This window comes from Salvia miltiorrhiza, chromosome 2 (assembly GCF_028751815.1).
Source record: "Salvia miltiorrhiza cultivar Shanhuang (shh) chromosome 2, IMPLAD_Smil_shh, whole genome shotgun sequence".
Lineage (NCBI taxonomy): Eukaryota > Viridiplantae > Streptophyta > Magnoliopsida > Lamiales > Lamiaceae > Salvia > Salvia miltiorrhiza.
Window position 1 is genome coordinate 65,580,300 of NC_080388.1, and position 19,958 is coordinate 65,600,257.

Below are 19,958 nucleotides of genomic sequence, written 5' to 3' on the forward strand. Positions count from 1 at the left end.
ATTAAAGTTCATGTATTTTTTTACACCTTTCAAAGTTCATGTGCAAAACCAAACTACCCCTAAAGTTGGTGTATTTAAGAGCCAATAACCCTTATTTTTATCATTTAAGCTAGTTTTGTTTGATTCTCATCTCATTGAAATGGTGAAATTGGAATAATCTTATTCTTAAGAATAAAAATACTCAATCATGCATCTTATCAATCATGCAAAATAAACGTCCTTTCAAGTAGATGATTAGTGGTTTGTGTTAATATTAACAATGATTTCATTCACTAACTAATTAATTAAGGAGGTGTTTCAATGACTGCCGCCTTTTTAGTTAAGCTACTAATTAGGATGAATTAATTGTTGACAATATAGTATATCATAGTACTTTATTGTTCGAGTTCTTTCCTTGGCCTAATCCATTTGGGATTAAATGGATTAAGGCGAAAAGCAAAATATAAGAGGTTTAATTTATATATTAGTCATATTGAAGCTCGAAGGTGCAGCGTGTGACTATGCGCGCATTGGATTAATTTAGTGGCAGTATCTGCTGATGATTTCAATTAATTAGTAGAATTTCTTGAAAATGTTAGTCGGAATCGTGTCCGAATAAATTAACAAATGTCGGTGTGTGTAAGCATATACTGTATTTAAAATATTAGTCGGATGCATTGCTTTCTCTAGTGAAATACCAAATGGTAAGGATATCCCCAAAAAATTTGGAAATGGCTATTTAGGTAGGTGCCCATCATTAAAAGTAACGAAGAAACACACGTTAAGTAATTGCATAAGTTCAATGAATGGATTAATTGGAACAGATCCTACTTTCCTACAACATTCCTCCCCTTAAATTACAATGTTTTCCTCTCAAACTATCTTCTATATCATCGTAACTTACCGATCTTATACATAATTAATAGTAATTCTTTTTGGTTTCAAAAAAAAAATATAGTAATTCTTTTCTATCGAAAAAACGCAATAAAATAAATACGTAAATACTATATATTACAAATATTTTTATTCTTGAGGCGTGATTTAATAATAGACTTGAAAATAAAGTTGGTTTATAAATTGTGTTAGTGTTTAGGGAGTAAAACATAATTACGATTCCTCAAAGCAAAAGCGCAAAACAAAAGGAAGTAAGAAAAAAAGAAGCGCACACAAATTTTGTGGGATGTTGATAGTATTTTTTTCCTTTACTTTGTCCTTTGAGTAATTAACATTGTAGTATTAGTATGTATTTTGTTGGTTAAAATTGTGTAAAATACTTCTCAAAAAAAAAAAAAAATTGTGTAAAATATTTGTTTTCTACATGGACTCTCTAAATTTACCATATACTAACATTTAACACACGAAAATACACTTTCCAACACAATACTACTAATAACCAAGCAATAGTTTCTAGTCTCTACTACAAGTATCTCAAAAAAAGTCTACTCTATTAAATACTCCCTTCCTCCCTCCCGCGAATCTTGAGTCAATTCTCACGGGAATTAAAAAAATATTAGTATTTAATGTGTTAAGTGTGGTAGGTGAAAAAGTGAAAAGGTGAATAAAGATCATTGTTTTTGCCATATAAGAAAATGACTCAAGATTCGTGGGACGATCGAAAAAAGGAAAGTGACTCAAAATTCGTGGAACGGAAGGAGTATATATTATGTAAGCTAAATTAACAATAAAGAATTCTAGATTGTGAATTGGAAAATATGTTTCCTGACTCTTGCCTTTGTACAAAAGGTATTCTCAAAATCTGGCAACATTGTACACTTTATGTGCAGCATGACATGACTAATTGGATGTCTGAAACCCCAAGTTTGTCTCAAACAGTTTATTTCAATCTCAAGATTCATGTGCAAGAACATCAACTTGAGATGTTCGTCTTCCTATCCTAACAGAGTTGACATAATCTAGAGGATTATGAGCAGAGATACCAGGTATTGCAAGTCCAGCCAAGCGCAGCACAAACGATTCCCACGACTCTCGGTAATCTGGGCCGTACGCGCACTCCATTAACAAACTCCTCATCAGTTCCCACACTGCATTTGCATATTCTGGGATCAAGTACACCACTCCAAAGTAGTTTCTATTTGGCTCTTCAACTACCTTCTGCAACCAAATCATATATGATGTGAAAACAAAGTTGATACATAGATATATAAATGAGTAGAGCTTACCTTCTGAATATAGAGGCTGTTGTAGTATAAGCATATGCCAAAATGCTTGTACAAGAAGGTTTTGTTGTCATAAGGCAGCCTCGGAATGAGATCATTGCAGTAAACTACCCTGAGGTACCTTGCTTCCAGATGCGCCTCCACGTATCTTCCTAGCTCTCGGTTGCCAACCCTAGGCTGTCCGAAGGTGTAGACGCCTAATAGGCGTTGCAGCACCTCCTCCTCCTCCTGCACCACTAGCACGGTTGGGAACAATATGGCCAACGCCCCTCCTAGACTGTGCCCCGTCACGACAAACTTTGCATTCTTGTGCTGTTGGAGCAGCTCCTTGAGCTTACGCCTCACAACATAGTATGCTGTCGTCTCTCCCATGTCAGAATCAGACACCATGGCATCACTTTTGGCTTGCAAATGCATCTGGAATGTGGAGGTCTTAACCCTGTTGCCTAAGCCTAGGGCCTCTAGAAATCCCATATGCACCTTTCCCAGGTTTGGGATCTCATACCACGAGTAGTCGAAGTCGGTGATCCAATCATCAGCATCGAATGGCTCCGTGCCCCTAAAGCTAATCACTATCAAATTTGCATCCTCTGCTTCATCACACATTATGAAAACTTGTGTATCCAACTCTTTCTGATATTCTGAACACCAAAGCAAAGTATGAGAGTAGGCCAAAATTAACCATAAACTTGAACAAAACTAAGAGTAGGTGAATGTTATTCTCACCATTCCAGCAGTTGTAAAATCCCACAAAATGCATCTGCATTGAGGGGAAAAAAGAATTAATGTTCATTCAGCACCAACAACGAGCTTAATATTGTGCAAGGGCATCTAACCTTCCAATGGAGTTGTACAACATTTCTAACAACCTCAGCATTTTCATATGCCAATTTGGAACTCATCATACACAGGTCCATCAAAGCTCGATCACCCATCTCCACTTGCCAACTTCTTTTCTCAAAATCGTCGTCTTTCTTCATCCGCAACAGTTCTACTCGTCCATCTAAATGTCCAATTGCGCTTATGAATGTTTCTGAGCCCCTTTTTGGCATTTCCACGTTACCTAATTGCCAGAGATTAGACTAATACTCATTGTGATTGATTTGAATTGAAGCAGACTGTGATTGCTCAATATCTCGTGAAGTTCTTCCTAATGTGCTAAACTCACCAAAACACAAATGCACCAACATACAACTACTGTCCCAAAAGATTACTTGCAAAAGAAAAGTGTGTGGTAACAGATGGAGATATTTCTATCACTTTTCATGCTGATTCAATCACTAGATCATCAGATTCTCGAAATTTAAACTTCCGACAACTGCAAAAGTTCACATTAATCAAATGCAGCTAAACATAAATGCACCAAAGAATTCCAAACATGGAAACTAATATTAGAACAACCTTAATCAAGATTAAACAACAAAGCAGAACAGGAGCTGACATTCTAACTCAAGACATTTTTAACTATGAAATCCCTATTTCACCTACTATTCTACTAAGCTACATCCATGAGCACAAAGAGACCATCTTGGCATAGTACAAGAAAATCCCGCATATAGTAACACATCACTATCATTAAAAATTCTAGAGAGGGAGAGAGAGTTAAGTAGAGAGTGATGATACCTTGAAGGATTCTGAACATCAATCCAAGAAAGTTGCCATTGAGAGACAGAAGATTAAGAATGAACTCCACAACATAGCCACTCCACTGCATGGGCTTACCAACTACCTTAATTAATTTCCTCACCAAAATGGACACAACTATCACCCACCTGTGATCAGGTGTCACCTCCCCACCACCACCACCGCCATCATCATCCCCCAAAAGCTTTTCTTGTAAGGACCCACAAGTTTCAAGAAACTTAGCCCCACTTCCTCCGTCATTAAACACCAAGAACTTGAACAAATCCAAAACCCCTCCATTCTCATCACTCACAATCAAGAAATTGTTTGATGTCTCAGAACCCACGCTAGCCATTCACACTTGCGTTTTCTACAATTTCAAGAATGTGAGAAAGAAAGCGGCTTGTGATGGATTTATGCAATCTATTTATGTGGATTTTATAACGGCAGAAAGTTATTGGGAAATGTCCGCATGTATATCTGGGGCAATAAATTTAAGCTGCGGTTGGAAAGTAGATTTCAATAGCAATTTGGATTACATGCGTCGTATTTTCTTTACTGCTGCGCCATCTGTCGCCATACATACACGTCATCGGGTTATAGAGGAGCAATCTCGTGAGAGGTGGCAAGTTTTCATGACCTTTTTAGTCCAGACAGTGAGTGGAATTGCAAAGAATCATGTCGAATGCATTACTAGTTTGTTAGTACACGTTTATTACTAAATTTGCATGTCTCCTTGAAATTAAGAATCCAAATACATACAGTATCTTCCAATGTTTAGACACCACATAGAGATCTTTCAAAATTGTCAAGAGCAAAAGGACGTTAATATGAATTTATTGCTGTAATTAATTTTCAGGTGGATTTATGTGATGTTGAAGTTAAGTGCACGTTTCATATTGACCCTATCGAATTTAATGAGTTCACAACTTCATTACCCAACAATACAAGCAAAAAATCACCAATGAAAAAGACAAGCAGCCTTATACATTGTCATATTCCTCGGATTCATACCAAATTCGAATTTTACCTTTTCATCAAATATCGCAAATACATTCTCTAGAAAACAATGAGGTTTTCTTGGATAATTTAGGGCTGGAATTAACGTTACAACATCCATAGTGCATGGATATGGATACAAGAAGGAATAGAAGAGCAATCATCAATTATAAACCATATACTTGGGAGTTGCACTGAATTTCTGATACCCTTTGATCACTTTATTCACAGCATCTAGGAAATCTTTCTCTGTCACTGTCTTCCTCCTTGCTCGAATCGAGAACATTCCCGCCTCGGTGCACACGCTTCTAATGTCAGCTCCTGCAAGGACGATACATTACATGAAAATACAGAGCTTTGTGAAACTTTAACTACGTAAATCAACGATGTACTGTGCCTAAATATCTTGATTTGAGAATGGATAAAAAGCCAACTACTAAATGTAACACTTGATTAACTAAAAAGAAATAAAGGATTACCTGTAGAATTCGGGCAAAGCCTTGCAAGAAGTTCAAACCGAATATCTCTCTCACAATTCATTGTTCGTGTGTGGATCTTGAATATCTGTGTCCTACTCTCCAGATCAGGCAACCCAAACTCCACTTTTCGATCGAGCCTTCCAGGGCGTAGAAGTGCTGGGTCAAGAGTATCGGGTCTGCATATACAGCAAAAATGATAATTATGGTACGTGCAACCAGAGTGTTTCTGTATTAAATTTGCCCTTACTAATTTTCTCACCGAGGCAATAAGCATTATAAGCGTTTAAACAGTCTGCAGCTTCTCTATGAAGTTTATCATTTCGAAGTTGCATTATGAAATTGAAAAAACACTCAAATGCAAACAAATCACTGAAACTCCTAGTATGCCATGATAATGGAGATATCAAACTTAACCTGTTTGTTGCCATTAGAACTTTTATGTTTCCACGAGCATCAAATCCATCGAGCTGATTCACAATTTCAAGCATGGTGCGCTGGACCTCATTGTCACCACCAACACCATCATCAAACCGTGCACCTCCAATAGCATCCACTTCATCAAAAAACACAATGCATGCCTTTTTCGAGCGAGCCATCTGCCTCGGGGATTAAGGATTCATTAATCAACTTATAGAGTAATACTGGAGGACATGTACAAACTATTAACAAAATATGATGAGAACCAGACCTGGAATAGTTCACGAACCATTCGAGCTCCCTCACCGACATACTTCTGAACAAGCTCACTTCCAATTACTCGAATAAAACATGCATCTGTTCTGTTTGCCACAGCTCTGGCTAATAGGGTTTTACCAGTCCCAGGAGGACCATAGCACAGTACACCCTTGGGAGGATCAATACCTAGCTTCACAAATTTTTCAGGATGAAGCATGGGAAGCTCAACAACCTAACAAAAATTGAAGAAGACTTAATATAGGATCACTTTAACAATTAAGGGCATGTTTGATTTCCTAGTTTAGTCCTAGATAGACTATTAATCTAGGCTAATGTTGTTGATTGGTATCTTTTTTTAAAAACTTACCAGCCCTACACTAAATCAAGGCCCGGCCTTTTTCTCCTGTAGCCTTTAGGCAAATTAATCTCTCCAATCCCATCCGATTATTTATCTTAGAATGAACAGTAGTAATTAATAAATCAAACTTTCTCACTTTTGCCCTCATTTTCGAGATCTACAATTCCCCTTTCCTTTTTTTTTTTCTTCTGAAGCAACGATTTCTCATTCCTTCTTCGTGTGGAGTGCAAAGCCATTGATAATCGTTTGTTGATTGGATTCGCAAATTGTTGCACCCCTCTCGCGATTCAAATACGATTCAAGGTTGTGTATTTCTCGCCGAGGAATACTTGTCGTCGGGACGCGTCCAAGCTTCGATTCTAGAGTTTTTTTTTCCACCCCTAATTTAGATTCAAGGCTAATTTATGTGTCCACTTTGGTTTTCTTGTTAATGGGGTGTGTGTGTGGTGGAAGATGGAGAAATTGAGAGGCGAGATTAGCAGGGATGGTGCGACTTTGAAAGAACTTGAACAATTTCGCCGCAGGTTATGGGGTCAGCCGAGCCATAGCTTGAGTTGAGGAAGATGGAGAAATTGAGAAATCACAAAACCCTAGCGCCCAAAAGTGGATCTGCGTGAATCTGTTCTTATTTGATAAAATGGAAAGATGATTTGCGTGAATCTGTTCTTATTTAATAAAATGGAAAGATGATTTGATAAGTGGTAGGCACTCTTGTAATTTTTTTATTTTATTAAGGTCATTTTTGTAAAATTGTATATTAGTCTTCAAGTTAAACAAGAAAACCAAACTTTGCGGGATTGTTATCTATGTTTTTAATATTTCATATCAATCACCTAAAATATAATACTAATCTACTAGAGCCATACTAATTATCTCAAGTTTAATTAACTAAAGTTAATTTGAGATGGAAACCAAACTAGCCCTAAGGAAAAGATAGCAGCAACAAACTTCTACTAGAGGCATAACTAGATATATTAATATTTGACTCACCTCTCGCATCTTCTCAATCTGCTCCTTACATCCACCGACATCATTATAGGTTACATCTGGCTTTTCCTCAACTGTCATCATAGTAACACTTGGATCAATTTTTGGAGGCAAGGGAATCTGAATTTGGTACTTATTCCGATCAACACTGCAGTAAACAAGACAGAGTCAAAGTGCACATTATATAGTTTGCCAAATGCAACAGCACAGCCACAGTGACTCTTTCAATCTTCTAAAGCTGCTTCTCAAGAATTCATCCTTCTCTCACAGGTTAATAAAGAAAATTAAAAGATTTAAAGAATTCATAAGGCAACTACAAAACTAACAACAGCAAAAATATGCCCACAAAAAAAATTAAGCAAATATTTGCAAGTTCCTCCGTAAATCAATTGCCCTTGATGGATTCAAACACATTCATACTTTAACAGACTACAAAATGTTTCAGAGGTTAACCAGATACAACATTCACTTTATGACCAAGTACAATAACACTCAAAATCCTTAAGCCCATGCAGCATACTTAAATACTCCATTCCCAAAGATAAACCAAGACTGGAAAAGCTTACCCAACTCTCATGCCTTCTTCAATGTCAGTAGGTGACACTTTATCACCTAATCCAACAACAAACTGCACAAGTAAATAGCATGGACATTAGACCAAATAAAATGGAGGGAGAGCAAGAACAAAATTAATTCTCAACATTCTTGACCACACTGTGTCTAGTGAAAATAGAGGCCAAGTTAGTGGAGGAAAATCAGCCTGCCTCCCTTTTATATTTCTTCCTATTTAAGCCATACAAGAAACACATCTAGGAAATCTTTCCAAGCAAAGGGCAAACAAGCGTACCTTTGCAATTTGCTTGACATTGATAATATACTTTGCATCTTCAGTGTTTGGATTGATTATCTTTGTACAGCGAGCAACCTAATCATAACAAACAATTATAGCCTACATATATACATACAAAGGAAAGGAATTAAATAACTTTACGAACCATTCAAGAAAAACTCTACCTGCAGAGGTTGTTCCTCCTGCATCATTTGCTTATCAGACACAAGATCCCATTGGCTGGGAGCAGCTAAACCAGTGTCAGATTCCTTGATACCTAACATGAGAAGAGAATGAAAGAGATAACTATCAAGGCACAAAGAAGCACTGTTATTTACAGTAGCATCTATTCAACTAACTGCTAGTTAGGAGGCATAGTAGACAGCCATATCAGTGGAACGTCAATAAACATCCACACAGACATATATCAAAATTAATAATAAAAGTTAAGGAGCAAGAAATAAACCGCATAGGTCATTAATCTTCTTTGCCATTTCCTTAATTTCCTTCTCAGCTTTCTTTATACTTGTAGAATAAGGTCCCAGGCCCTGGTCATATCATGTGCGAAACTTAAGTGTAAGCAAAAACTCGACGGCATTTAAATTTCTAAGAACGTCCAATTATATCAAAGTGAAAGAACTATCATTGGTAAATGGTAAAACTCATGCTCCTAAACTGGAAGACAAGTAATGCAATGATCAAGTTCTATGGTAGCAACCACTTTATTATCAGCTACAGATAAATTCAAAAGACCCAAACTTCTTGAACCAAAGACCAAAGTTTCAGATGTTATAAGCTATTTCAAGCCTATGGAATTCAAATAAAAAAATAAAACTAAAATCACCTAAGTTCCATATCCGTATCCATATTAGCAAAATCCCAGCCATCATCCTCCAGAAATAATAAAGTCAACCGAACATATTATCATATGAGGAAAATAACAAAACCCCACATTCACAACCCAGTTCCCAAAAGCATAAAACTTAAAATAAATAGAAAACACGCGAAGGCAGCTCCTAGTCAATCTTGAAAGCCCAAGATCTCAATTCAGAATCAGTGAAAACAAAAGGCGCCAAGAAACGAACTGAAATTTTCAGCTCACAAAGCATAATAAGTCCTAAAAGAACTAAAATCTCATTAAAAACAACAGCTTGAAATAAATAATTAGTAGAGTACATAGGTCTTGAGGAGAGCAATATCGTCCTCATCGAGCGGCTTAGGATTCTTCTCGTCCTTGATCTCATCCTCAGGTTCCGGTGCCATTTGCGAAGTTTTGGGATTTGATTATTAGTTCAGTGAAATTCGGTTTTAGTAACAATGTCGAAAGGCTTTCTTGAACAAGAAGTAGAGGTAGAGATAAACGGGCGATGGCGGTTGTCACGTGCCTTGCGCGTGACCTGGTTTGGGCTTTCAAAATATGGGCCGACATTTACAGGCTTTTTAATTGTCACAATAAGTCATTGATACTTCATTGTTCGGATAGTATTTCCAATATAAATGGGCCAAATGGCCTTTTTCTAAAACGAAAGTAAGTTTTATGGGATTGGAATAGTGATTTAGGGGTCGAATACGGTCACGTCATGTACCTAAAGAAACAAAGTCAAGCATATTCACAAATTCTTTTGTATAATTGTTCGTATATTACGGACTGTTAGCATATTAGTAAGCATTTTATAAGAGTATCTAATAGATTATATCTTATTAGACTTAAGTTATAAATACAATTATGTATTTTATTTGATAATTAAGTTCTACAAAACTCTGACACTGTACTTTTACATCACCGTTGGGTTTAAAAATAAAATACTACTCCCTCCGTCCACCAATTCAAGGCCTACTTATCTTTTTGGTCCGTCCACAAAAATAAGGTCTACCTATTTTTGGTAAGTTTTTATTCATTATTTAATCAAAAAAGTCAAAGATTCTTTACAAAAAAGTGGGACCCTTTCTCAACTCAACTAATAAAAATACACTTTTTCTTAAAAAGTGGGACCCTTTCTCCACTCAACTAATAAAAATACATTTTTTTTTCTTAAAACCCGTGTTTTTTCATATAGGCCTTTAATTGGTGGACGGAGGGAGTAGTATAATATTTCCTCTGTCTCATTAGATTTGTCCCATTTTTTTTAGACAAGATTATTAAGGAGAGTATAATTAATGTAGTAAAAGTGTATAAACATGTGAAATTATTGTTGTGTAAAATCGTTATCAAATATAGAAATATAACAAGATCAATTGGACAATTCAAAAAAAAAAAAAGACAAGATCAATGGACGGAGGAAGTAATAGATTTGAGTCGGTGTTAAACTGATAATGGCATAATTATATTCCCCTCAGCCCATCAGAAACATAACGTGTAACAAACCATAAAATCCATTCCTACAATCAAAATCAAAATCAAAATAAAAGTCAAAAAGTAGTTGCTACCCTCCAAAACTCAAGCCATAATACTAGTCAATACAACGACTTGATGAACTACAATCCAAGTTAATTTTGATCCCTCCGCCGTCTTCCGCCCAACGCCGCCGTCTCAGTTTTCACTTTCCCCGTGAAACCGTTGACCGCTCCTTCTTGCTACATTGCATCTCCCCATTTTAAGGTCGTTTTCTCACTTCCCACATAGACCACAATCTCATGTTTAACCCATTATTTTCTTTTCCTAGAGATCCTGACTTCTGTTCGGTATCTGAAATCAATCTTCAGACGTTGCCCATTTTTCAATGTTATAATATAACTGTCAATTCTTTCTAGGGATTTGCAGATTTTCTTGGAGCTATTTTTCATTGAATTTCAAGAATCACTGAATCTTGACTGATCTCTTGTATGCTCACTCACCATTATAAAACTTTATCCTTTTTCTCCTCCTCCTTCTTCTTCAAGAAATCCCATTTTGATTTCTGTTGATCTAAGCAGAAACATTCAATCTTGTTGAGAAAAAATGGGAGACTCTTCATCAAGAAAAGCAGGTGATCATGTAGTTGAGCTGGCAGGGAAAGTAATGGTGGTGGGAATCATCCTCCTCTTCTTCGTTGTAATCTTTTTCATCTGCCTCCACCTCTACTTCAAATGGTTCTATCTCCACCGTCAGCAAACCACCACCGCCATCAGGCGGCGCCGTCGCCGCCTCGATTTCGCGGCTGGACACCAAGAAATAACAGCCATTCCCACCTCCCGCGTTGGCCTAGAACCCTCCGTTCTCAAATCCATACCTGTGGTAGAATTCGATCCTAAGGAATTCAAAGATGGATTGGAATGCGCTGTGTGTCTGTGCGAAGTTTGCGAGGGCGAGAAGGCAAGAATTCTGCCCAAATGCAGCCATGGATTTCATGTGGAATGCATTGATATGTGGTTCGAATCTCATGCTACTTGCCCTCTCTGCAGAAACTCCGTTTCGGATGAGAAGCCATCAGATTCTGATGATCAAGATCGTGCATCATCAGACGGTCCAAATCTGCCCACAAATGTGCTGTTTTGGGGTGATGACACTCGAGTTAATGCATTTGGTGCTTGTGTGGAGGAGGATCATCTAGCTCAGCCGTCCACATCAGCGGCGGCTGGAATGGTGGTGATTGATGTTCCACTCCAGTGAAGAAACTCATCGTTGAGCATCAATGGGAAAAGGGCTGAAAGTCCAACAAAATGGTATGGGACAAAGTTGATCATTGCTTCAATATTGAAGTATTAATTTGTTGTTGCATTGCTAGCAAGGGGGACTGATTGCAAGTTTGAAGTCATCAAAATGCATTATTTGAGGCCTATTTCATTTCCGAGACGAATCAGATCGTTTGAATTTAGCTATGTCACGGATTAAATTGGTCTGCAAAAATGAAGCTTGTGAGTTTTGTTGAGCTGGCATAATCCAAGAATTATAGGTGGCCAGTTTAATTTTGTTCTGTTTCTATATGTTGAGAATGTCAACATATATACGTTTTTTTTTTTTAGGCGAGTCAACATATATACTGAATACGTGTATTTTCGTTTACTAAGTTTAAAAGAACTTTTTTTGAAGAATACGTGTATTTAATATATGAAACACTGGATGTAATGTTTTCGTTGGTTGTTTTGTACCGGTTCAAATTTCTGGCTATAAAGATATTATATATAATTGGGTTGTGTGGGTCCCGATTCGCTTTTCCCTGGCCCATTTTCTATGCATCCAGCCCAACTGTTGTGTGCTCGAAATTGGGATAGGAAATCTTAATTTGTGTGTTTGTTTGGGCTATAAAATCCCTTTCGTTTGTCCTATTCTGTATGTTTTCGGCCTAATTATTGTATTGTCATTTTCATCTTGCCATTATGAGTATATTAACTTTATCAGAAAGAAAAAAATAAAAATAAAAATCGAAGTTGGGTCGAGTGGTTCAAGTTTTTAATTTTCCATATGATTAGGGACCCGTGTATTTGCTATTTGGGCTCACTCTTCTTGAATTTAAACGTTGAAGCCAAAATTTGGGCTTATGCTCTCGATCAACTAGCACTAAAATTATATCTATTGGGCTAAAAAACTGTCAATAAAGTCTATAAAGTCATTTACTTTTGAGAATTAGTCAGATAGTGTAGAAAGCCTTAAAATAAGTGATTGCAAGGATTGAAGGATGAGGGCTCACTACTACAAATTCTCTCATACTCTACAGTTTAAAACTGTAGAATATGAGCATTTCGCACTGTAGAGAATAAGTATGTAGAGAAAGACCCCCTCTTTTCTCTACGGTTGTAAAACCGTAGTCTATAGCTATCATGGACTACGGTTTTGCACGCACATAATCTACAGTTGTCAACCGTAGTGTATTGTGCTCAATAGACTACAGTGTCTAACCGTAGTTAATTCATAGCCAAGTGTAGTGTATGTCATTTTTTTTCTACGGTTTTAATGAATATTTGTAGTCTATGTCTATAAAATACTACAATTTCATTATTTTACACTACGCTTTAAAACTGTAGTCCTTATGAAATATAGACTACGATTTACGCCGTAGTTATTATTTAATTGACAGTAGTCAATGAGTATAAATCACTACAGTCTAGAATAATAGACTACAATTAAACCGTAGTTTATACATACTACTACAGTTTTATAACCATAGTTGCATATTGTAGTTCACACCTGTTTTAACATCCGAGAATCCAAAATGAAATTAAAATAAAATAAATTCCATTGCACATAATTAAAATATTTCATCCAATAATCTTGTAGCAAGTATTCATACAATGTCAAACCCAAAATTAACCACAAAGTACAAAGTATGAAGTGTCATCAATACAATTATGTCGATTCAAAAAGTATATCACACTAAAATGAAAATATATCATACTATATGTTTTCCATCAACAGGCTTGCACACTCAACACGAACTTCATCAATATCCTTTCGATCATAAGTATCCTGTATATATTCACAATTAAAAATTTAAATATTAATACAATTTTATACATACGAAAAAAAAATAACTTAAATTTGAGTAACTAAAAGATAAATTTCTTACAAGTAAACGTAGATAGCTGGAACCACTCTCTATAGTCTTTTCGATAATGTCCTTCATGAATCGCAATATAAAAAATTCACATTGTTTCAAATCCAATTGTGATGGACACTACGTCAAAATATGAAGTATTACCAAAATCATCCCAACCATATTGAAAAAAATACAACAATATATAATGAAAAACATTACCTTCGTAATTTCTCAAGTTGGTTGTTTCTTGCCTCTTTTTTGTAATTTTGCTTGAACATGAAAATCGCCCTTCAAAATATATTAACATATATTAATTCTCCACATAATAGAATCTATATGTAACTACAATGCTATGAAATCTTACGTGTTCACAATAGTCTTCCAAGTATTATATATCACATATACAATGATCTAGAGGATCAAAAAGATAAATTATCTCTTTGTGAGGATCCACCACGGTAAGAATCCAATGCGCCTTATATATAATAAAAATTATATATTAGACAAATTTAGAAAAGAATAATAATGATGAGTATCTTCCTACTGTATGTGCCTTACATCTTCCTACTGCATGTTGCTTCCTAATTATTATTTTTATTTTATTTTTGAAGAATACATATCTTAATTCAATGTTGCGGAAATCATATCAAATTAGTAATTGATGAATTCAATGTTTTTTTATGGAAATTTAATTAATTCAATGTTTTATTTCATACCTAATAGTTGGAGTGGGACCAATGTTCCTCATCATATTATCGATCAATGATTGATTATATGCACAAGTACTCACCTGACCTCACTACTTGGACTACATGATCTTATTTATTTTTAAACTTTCGTGCATCATATGCTTCAACTATTCATGCTTTCATATTTCGACGGATAGCTGCTTTAGTTTGTATATATACATATGTATTGATAATTCTTTAGCTTTAATATAATGAATTATACGATTTCATAGCCTGAATCTGATTTGGAAGCAACTTATGAATAAGATACGAACTCAAATCACTTTCATGGACAGATTATCAATGCGCATAAGGATGAAACTCAACCAATTACACAAAACAAGGATGTGAATTCCAGTAGAAACTTGTGCAATAAAAATAGCAAGTAGCATGTATATCCAAAAGCAGTTAAACATAAAAAAAGTTGGGAGGGATTAGGTTTGACATTGACAAACTAACCTGCACTAAACGGACATCAAAGTGGGCCTCTTGTGCGTGAGAACTGGAACCGTGGTTGTGCCGAGCAGGAGGTAGCTGTGGCTGTGCCGAACAAGCGGGGACGGCACGAAACGACACGGTCATGGCGGAGTACAGACGGGGCGTGGTGCCAGTGGCACGGTGACGGGAGAGAGACGGGGTTTTAAGGGAGAGATGACAGATTTGAGGGAATAGACGGAGAGAGATAAAGTTTGAGGGAGAAGGCCGCGATTTTCTGTAGACAGACGACGGTTGACGGAGATGGCGGTGCACACACGGCGGTTGACACAGGGGGCGGCTGACCACGCGGATGAGTACAGACTTTGAAGAGGTGGGGGGAGAGGGTAGGGTTAGAGTGGTTACGTACATCGTGGGAGGGAATGTTTAAATTAAATGCCAAAATATTTTTTACTTTTTATTCATTTAAATGATCAATCATTGTTTACAATTTAAAATAAAAATATTAATCATTTTCATTTTCTTAAAATATTAAGGTTTTTTGGTTTGTTTTTTTTAAAGTAAAATAGTCTTATATTTATTTATTAAATGCTAAATTAAAAAAATTCTTTCATTTTAGCTCAAAAAAAAATTCTTTCATTTATGGATATTTCAATTAATAATATTAGTAAAAAAATATATAATATTAATAATTTTTTTAAGTTCTTTATCTTCTCTGCAATGCACATGACACTCGAAGAAAAAGAAAAGAAAAAAAAGTGGCAAACTTGTGTTCAAATTGCATAGAGATTTGAGACAGCATGGAAGACGCTGAATTAATGTCTTTTTCTTACCTAATACTGAGCTCATTATTTATTAATTTCATCTTAGTCAACAAGAGACTGCTTTTTAGGACTTTAGAGAATCTTTTTTTTTTTGAATTAACTTTAGAGAATCATTTAATTTGACATTAATTTATATGGCTCAAGAATGCAAGCCTAACACCAAAAAGGCTTCACCCTCATTAATTTGTAATATATATGATATCCTCTTGTCGTATATTGAATATTTTGAGTCTCGTCGAAGAAATTTAAGATACAAGTCTTTGTTTTTATTTGGTTCTTCAATAAAACTCATGTTATGATAAATGTCTCATTCGATTATCACATGATTGCCTTGTCTTTTAGGAGAGTGCATCCATCTTATGAAATCTTTTCCTCGGCCGCAAAATAAATTAACACCAAAGTAGAGATGCGGCAAGAAAAAGTAAGAGAAACACCAGCTTGATTAGCAAGAAATTAATCAAAAAGTAGTGCATAATCACGTGGGGAATCACATGACCACACTGAAACTCCTAAACCTAATTATAATATTGGTGGTGTCATCTCAGTGAAAGAAACATCACATGATCTCCCACTTTACATAGGATTCCATTCCAACAATATCTCCTCCCATTCCCAACACACTTACATATATATATCTCACAGTTTTGCAAACTAAGCTAATTAAGGCCCTAATCATATCACATGTACTTGAGCTATGAAGTCCCATTTCATGGCTGCCCTCGCACTTACTTTGCTTCTCTCTCTACATTTTCATGTGAGGGAAGCAGAAGCAAGCAGGCCACTTGTTGCTCACCCAACATCATCTTCGCAAACTCTCAAAAACTTGAGAGAGAAGGAGAAGAGACATTACAAGAAGATGAAGTCCAGCTCTAGAAGGGTGCCTCCGAGCCGCTCGAATCCAACGCAGAATTAGTACATTCCCTAGTCCTTCAGAAATTGAACCATTTTTCTCAAAAATATGTTTCTTTCTTCTTAGATTATGTGTTCTGTTCATGATCAACAGTTGATAGCTTCTTATGTTTTTTTTTAGGTTATATATATAGTACGTAATGAGCTCCTAGGATATAGGATCTTGTTGCAGCTTTTAGATCATAGATTTTTATTTTTATTTTTTTGTAATATACTGGTCACATTTTGTTGTTTAGTGGTAATTCATTGTTTAAGCTATTATTTTCCTCACATGATGATATGTCGGAGTTTATCCGCAATCACTATTTATGAGTTTTTCTCATTACACAAAAAAAGGGGGCCGGAATTAATTTGATTCAAAGTTTCCTCAACATTGGCAAAAAGAAAAATAACAACAAAAACTGCGCTCTACGAAATGAATGAACCAAAAAGAAACATGCACTAGTGTCAGGGGCGGATCCAGAAATTTTGTTGGGGGGGCTGAACTTGCCCCCCGGAAATTTTTTTTGGGATATAATATATAGTAATTAATAAATAATTGTTTTTTTGTCATTAGATCAACAACAATAATAAAAACCTACAATAGTTTCATTCATTACCATGTCTATTACATTACAAATAATCTATGAATAGACACTTGGCGAACCCGAGCTAGTAATTGTGGAAATAATAAATAATCACCTGGCCCAAAGTTGATCAATGTTGAATTGGGAGAAATTATTTCTCGGATCAAGACACGCCATGCATCTAAGCAAATTAGTGCTAAGCTTCGGAAAACCGAGTGTTTAGCTCTTGTATTGTTAGATCAACAACCTAAAATATTAATAGAGTATTTAGTTTATTATTAGTGCTAGCTTTCAGTCTGTCCCGTTTGTATTTCTTAACAGAGTATTTAGTTTATTATTATTTTTAATTTCTATATTTAAAAAAAAATTCAAAATTTGGGGGGGGCTCTAGCCCCCCCTAGCCCCCCTGGATCCGCCACTGACTAGTGTAACACATGAGCATCACAATATATACTATGAGAGGAGTGGGATCTACTCATGTACAGGATTCCACTCCTATATATTACTGGCTTGTGCAAATTACATGCAACTTAATTAAGTAGAGAATTGAGAAACATTGAACATGTCATTAGAAGCGGTTAAAAATACCAATAATTTTGTTGAACGTTTGGGAGTTTGGGGTTTCGAACCATGTATAAGTTCAACACAATTCCCGTTGAACGTTAAACGAACGAACGCTGACCGTTAGATTAGATAAGATCAACGGCTGAGATTGTTTCTCCTTTCTTTGCAAATATTTACTTCTCCATTGAACTTTTTCTCATATATATATATATATATATATATATATATACATTTTTAAATCGTGTAAGTGATTTATAACCTATATATAAGCTCAATCTCAATAATAGCTACATCCAGTCGAGTTTCAAATCTTCTTATATCTATACTATAATATTAAAAATGGAGTTTTCAATTTAAAATTGATTTCAAATCAATTTCAAAATTGAGTGGCAATTTTGTAGTTAGAATAAAATTGAAGGTTTATTTATAAGTTGTATATCTTTTTTTTCCCTTTTCTTTAACTTCTTAATTAATATTTTTCTATTTTATTTCTTTTTTAAAATTGTGAAATTCGACTAATTATAAAATATTTGATATGTATATCAAATTAAAGATCACGACAAGAGCTATAATTTGATATATGTTATGTAAATATTGGATTTAAAATATTAAAATTAGATTTGTTTAAAGATTATAAAACTTAAGAAAATTATCTCTCCTCTTTCCTCTTTTTTTTAAATATTTTTTTTCAATTATCTTTTAACTTATACTATTGTTTTCTTTTTTCAAAATATCATTTTTTATTAATATGAATTATTCTTTATTATTTTTATATTAAACTAAAATATATTTATCTTAAATTATAGTATTTTTAATTATATTTAGAATTTTTATATAATAATAAAACGATAATCAATTTTATATATAATAAAATATAAAAATATTTTTCTGTGTGTAGTGCAAATGCTAGTAGTATTTAAACATGGACGCCTAAAATCTTAATTCTAATTAATCTTGCTTGTCTGTCGAAACTACTCATATAAAAAAGAAAGGCATATGATTTAATTCACGACTCCCCCCTTCCTATATATTCCGATCAAAGAGAACATTTCGGGTCGCTGTTGTTGGGTTCAAATCTTGTGGCCAAACCCACTAATTGTTCTTTTTCTTTTTCTCTTTGATTTATTTATTTTCCTTCAATTTTTACAAATTATTTGTCCTTCTGAAATTGTAAAATTTTCAGAATCTCAAAACGAAGATTTCGTGTTTACCAATTCAAAAAGGGTCGTCGTTGACTCGATTTGTCGCCTTGTCGGGTTCAAGTATCAAAATCTGATTCGTATTAGTTAATTGGGCCATGCGGCATAATAAAAAGTGAGTATCTAGTCCAAATGGACCAGTTCTCCCTAGGCCGGTCCATGGGACCCATTGGGCCCAATTTCACAAGTTATATCTTAATCTTAATAGAAGAAGAATAAGAAAGACAAATTTTTGTTAGGACGAAGAAATTCGAAATATTTATTAAATTTGCGCTCATATTAAGCACTTGTATAATTTCTAATGTTCTGTTATAGAGTATGAGTTCTAGTGTTCCTATTAATTAACAACCTCTAAAATTTTGTTAACCATAATATCGATGGTGTTGGTTACAAAAATAAAAGAGTATTTTTCAGTTGCATCGTTCTAAAAGGAGTTTTATTGTGTAATAATATGCATAATATATTATAGGGTCACTCTTAAATTATAACCCAAATTTTTATCACACATTGATTTATTTATTCGAACTTAAACATGTTACAGATATAGCATATACTATTTATTTTTGTTATTCACTTAATAGTCAAAATCAAAATTTTCGATCAACGACTTAATTAAGCTAATGAGTTTTTAAGAAACAGGCATAAAACAAAAAAATATTTCAAAACTAATGATATGCATATGCATATATACAACTATAAAAATAACATGTAATGCTTTTGAAAAATATTGAAAAATCAACAAAAACTCTTTTAAATTGTTTGAAAATATGACTCAAACTCTCAAGTGAACAATGAATATGAGTGTAAATAATATTTTAAAAATCGAGTTAAAAATTACTACTCCCTCCGTCCCCAAAATAAGTTCCTCTTTGGGGACGGCACGGACTTTAAGGAAAATGGTAAAGTGTATTGATAGTGGAGAAAAATATATTATAATTAGTATTGGGAGTGGTGAAAAGGTGAAAAAGTGTTATTATTGAGAGTGGTGAAAAAGTGAAAAGTAAGAATAAATAAAGTATTATTAGTGGTGGGGTAGTTGTCCAAAAATAGAAAGAAAGAAAGAGGAACTTATTTGGGGGACGTCCCAAAATGGAAAAAGATGAACTTATTTCAGGGACGGAGGGAGTATAAAATTACTATTGGCGAATCAAATTCGCCAATGGTGAATGGCGAG

At 34.8% G+C, this 19,958-nt stretch overlaps 3 protein-coding genes and 1 long non-coding RNA gene across 5 annotated transcripts; 1 reads left to right on the forward strand and 3 right to left on the reverse strand.

The window, feature by feature from the left end:
* Positions 1–1,620: 1,620 nt before the first annotated feature.
* On the reverse strand, positions 1,621–4,403 carry LOC131013075 (triacylglycerol lipase OBL1). The gene is made up of 5 exons (XM_057941078.1): positions 3,780–4,403; positions 2,993–3,219; positions 2,883–2,916; positions 2,160–2,797; positions 1,621–2,091 (listed from the first exon to the last, which is right to left on the reverse strand). Exons 1-5 carry the CDS (start codon positions 4,132–4,134, stop codon positions 1,825–1,827), a joined length of 1,521 nt encoding a protein of 506 aa, XP_057797061.1. The 5' UTR covers positions 4,135–4,403; the 3' UTR covers positions 1,621–1,824.
* A 289-nt stretch (positions 4,404–4,692) lies between these two features.
* Positions 4,693–9,587, reverse strand: LOC131013076 (26S proteasome regulatory subunit 7). Its single transcript, XM_057941079.1, has 10 exons — positions 9,283–9,587; positions 8,573–8,654; positions 8,292–8,383; positions 8,125–8,202; positions 7,844–7,905; positions 7,281–7,425; positions 5,946–6,164; positions 5,672–5,853; positions 5,258–5,433; positions 4,693–5,099 (listed from the first exon to the last, which is right to left on the reverse strand). The coding sequence occupies exons 1-10, from the start codon at positions 9,367–9,369 to the stop codon at positions 4,942–4,944; spliced, it is 1,281 nt and encodes a 426-aa protein (XP_057797062.1). The 5' UTR covers positions 9,370–9,587; the 3' UTR covers positions 4,693–4,941.
* A 902-nt stretch (positions 9,588–10,489) lies between these two features.
* LOC131013077 (RING-H2 finger protein ATL60-like) lies at positions 10,490–12,110 on the forward strand. The gene has a single exon (XM_057941080.1). The coding sequence runs from the start codon at positions 11,045–11,047 to the stop codon at positions 11,693–11,695; it is 651 nt and encodes a 216-aa protein (XP_057797063.1). The 5' UTR covers positions 10,490–11,044; the 3' UTR covers positions 11,696–12,110.
* A 1,131-nt stretch (positions 12,111–13,241) lies between these two features.
* Positions 13,242–15,132, reverse strand: LOC131013078 (uncharacterized). Of its 2 annotated transcripts, none has more exons than XR_009097575.1 (4): positions 14,747–15,132; positions 13,779–13,847; positions 13,590–13,640; positions 13,242–13,489 (listed from the first exon to the last, which is right to left on the reverse strand). It is a non-coding gene; the product is annotated as an uncharacterized LOC131013078 (long non-coding RNA). The 2 variants fall into 2 exon arrangements; XR_009097574.1 differs by having other exon boundaries at positions 13,590–13,697.
* Positions 15,133–19,958: the final 4,826 nt, after the last annotated feature.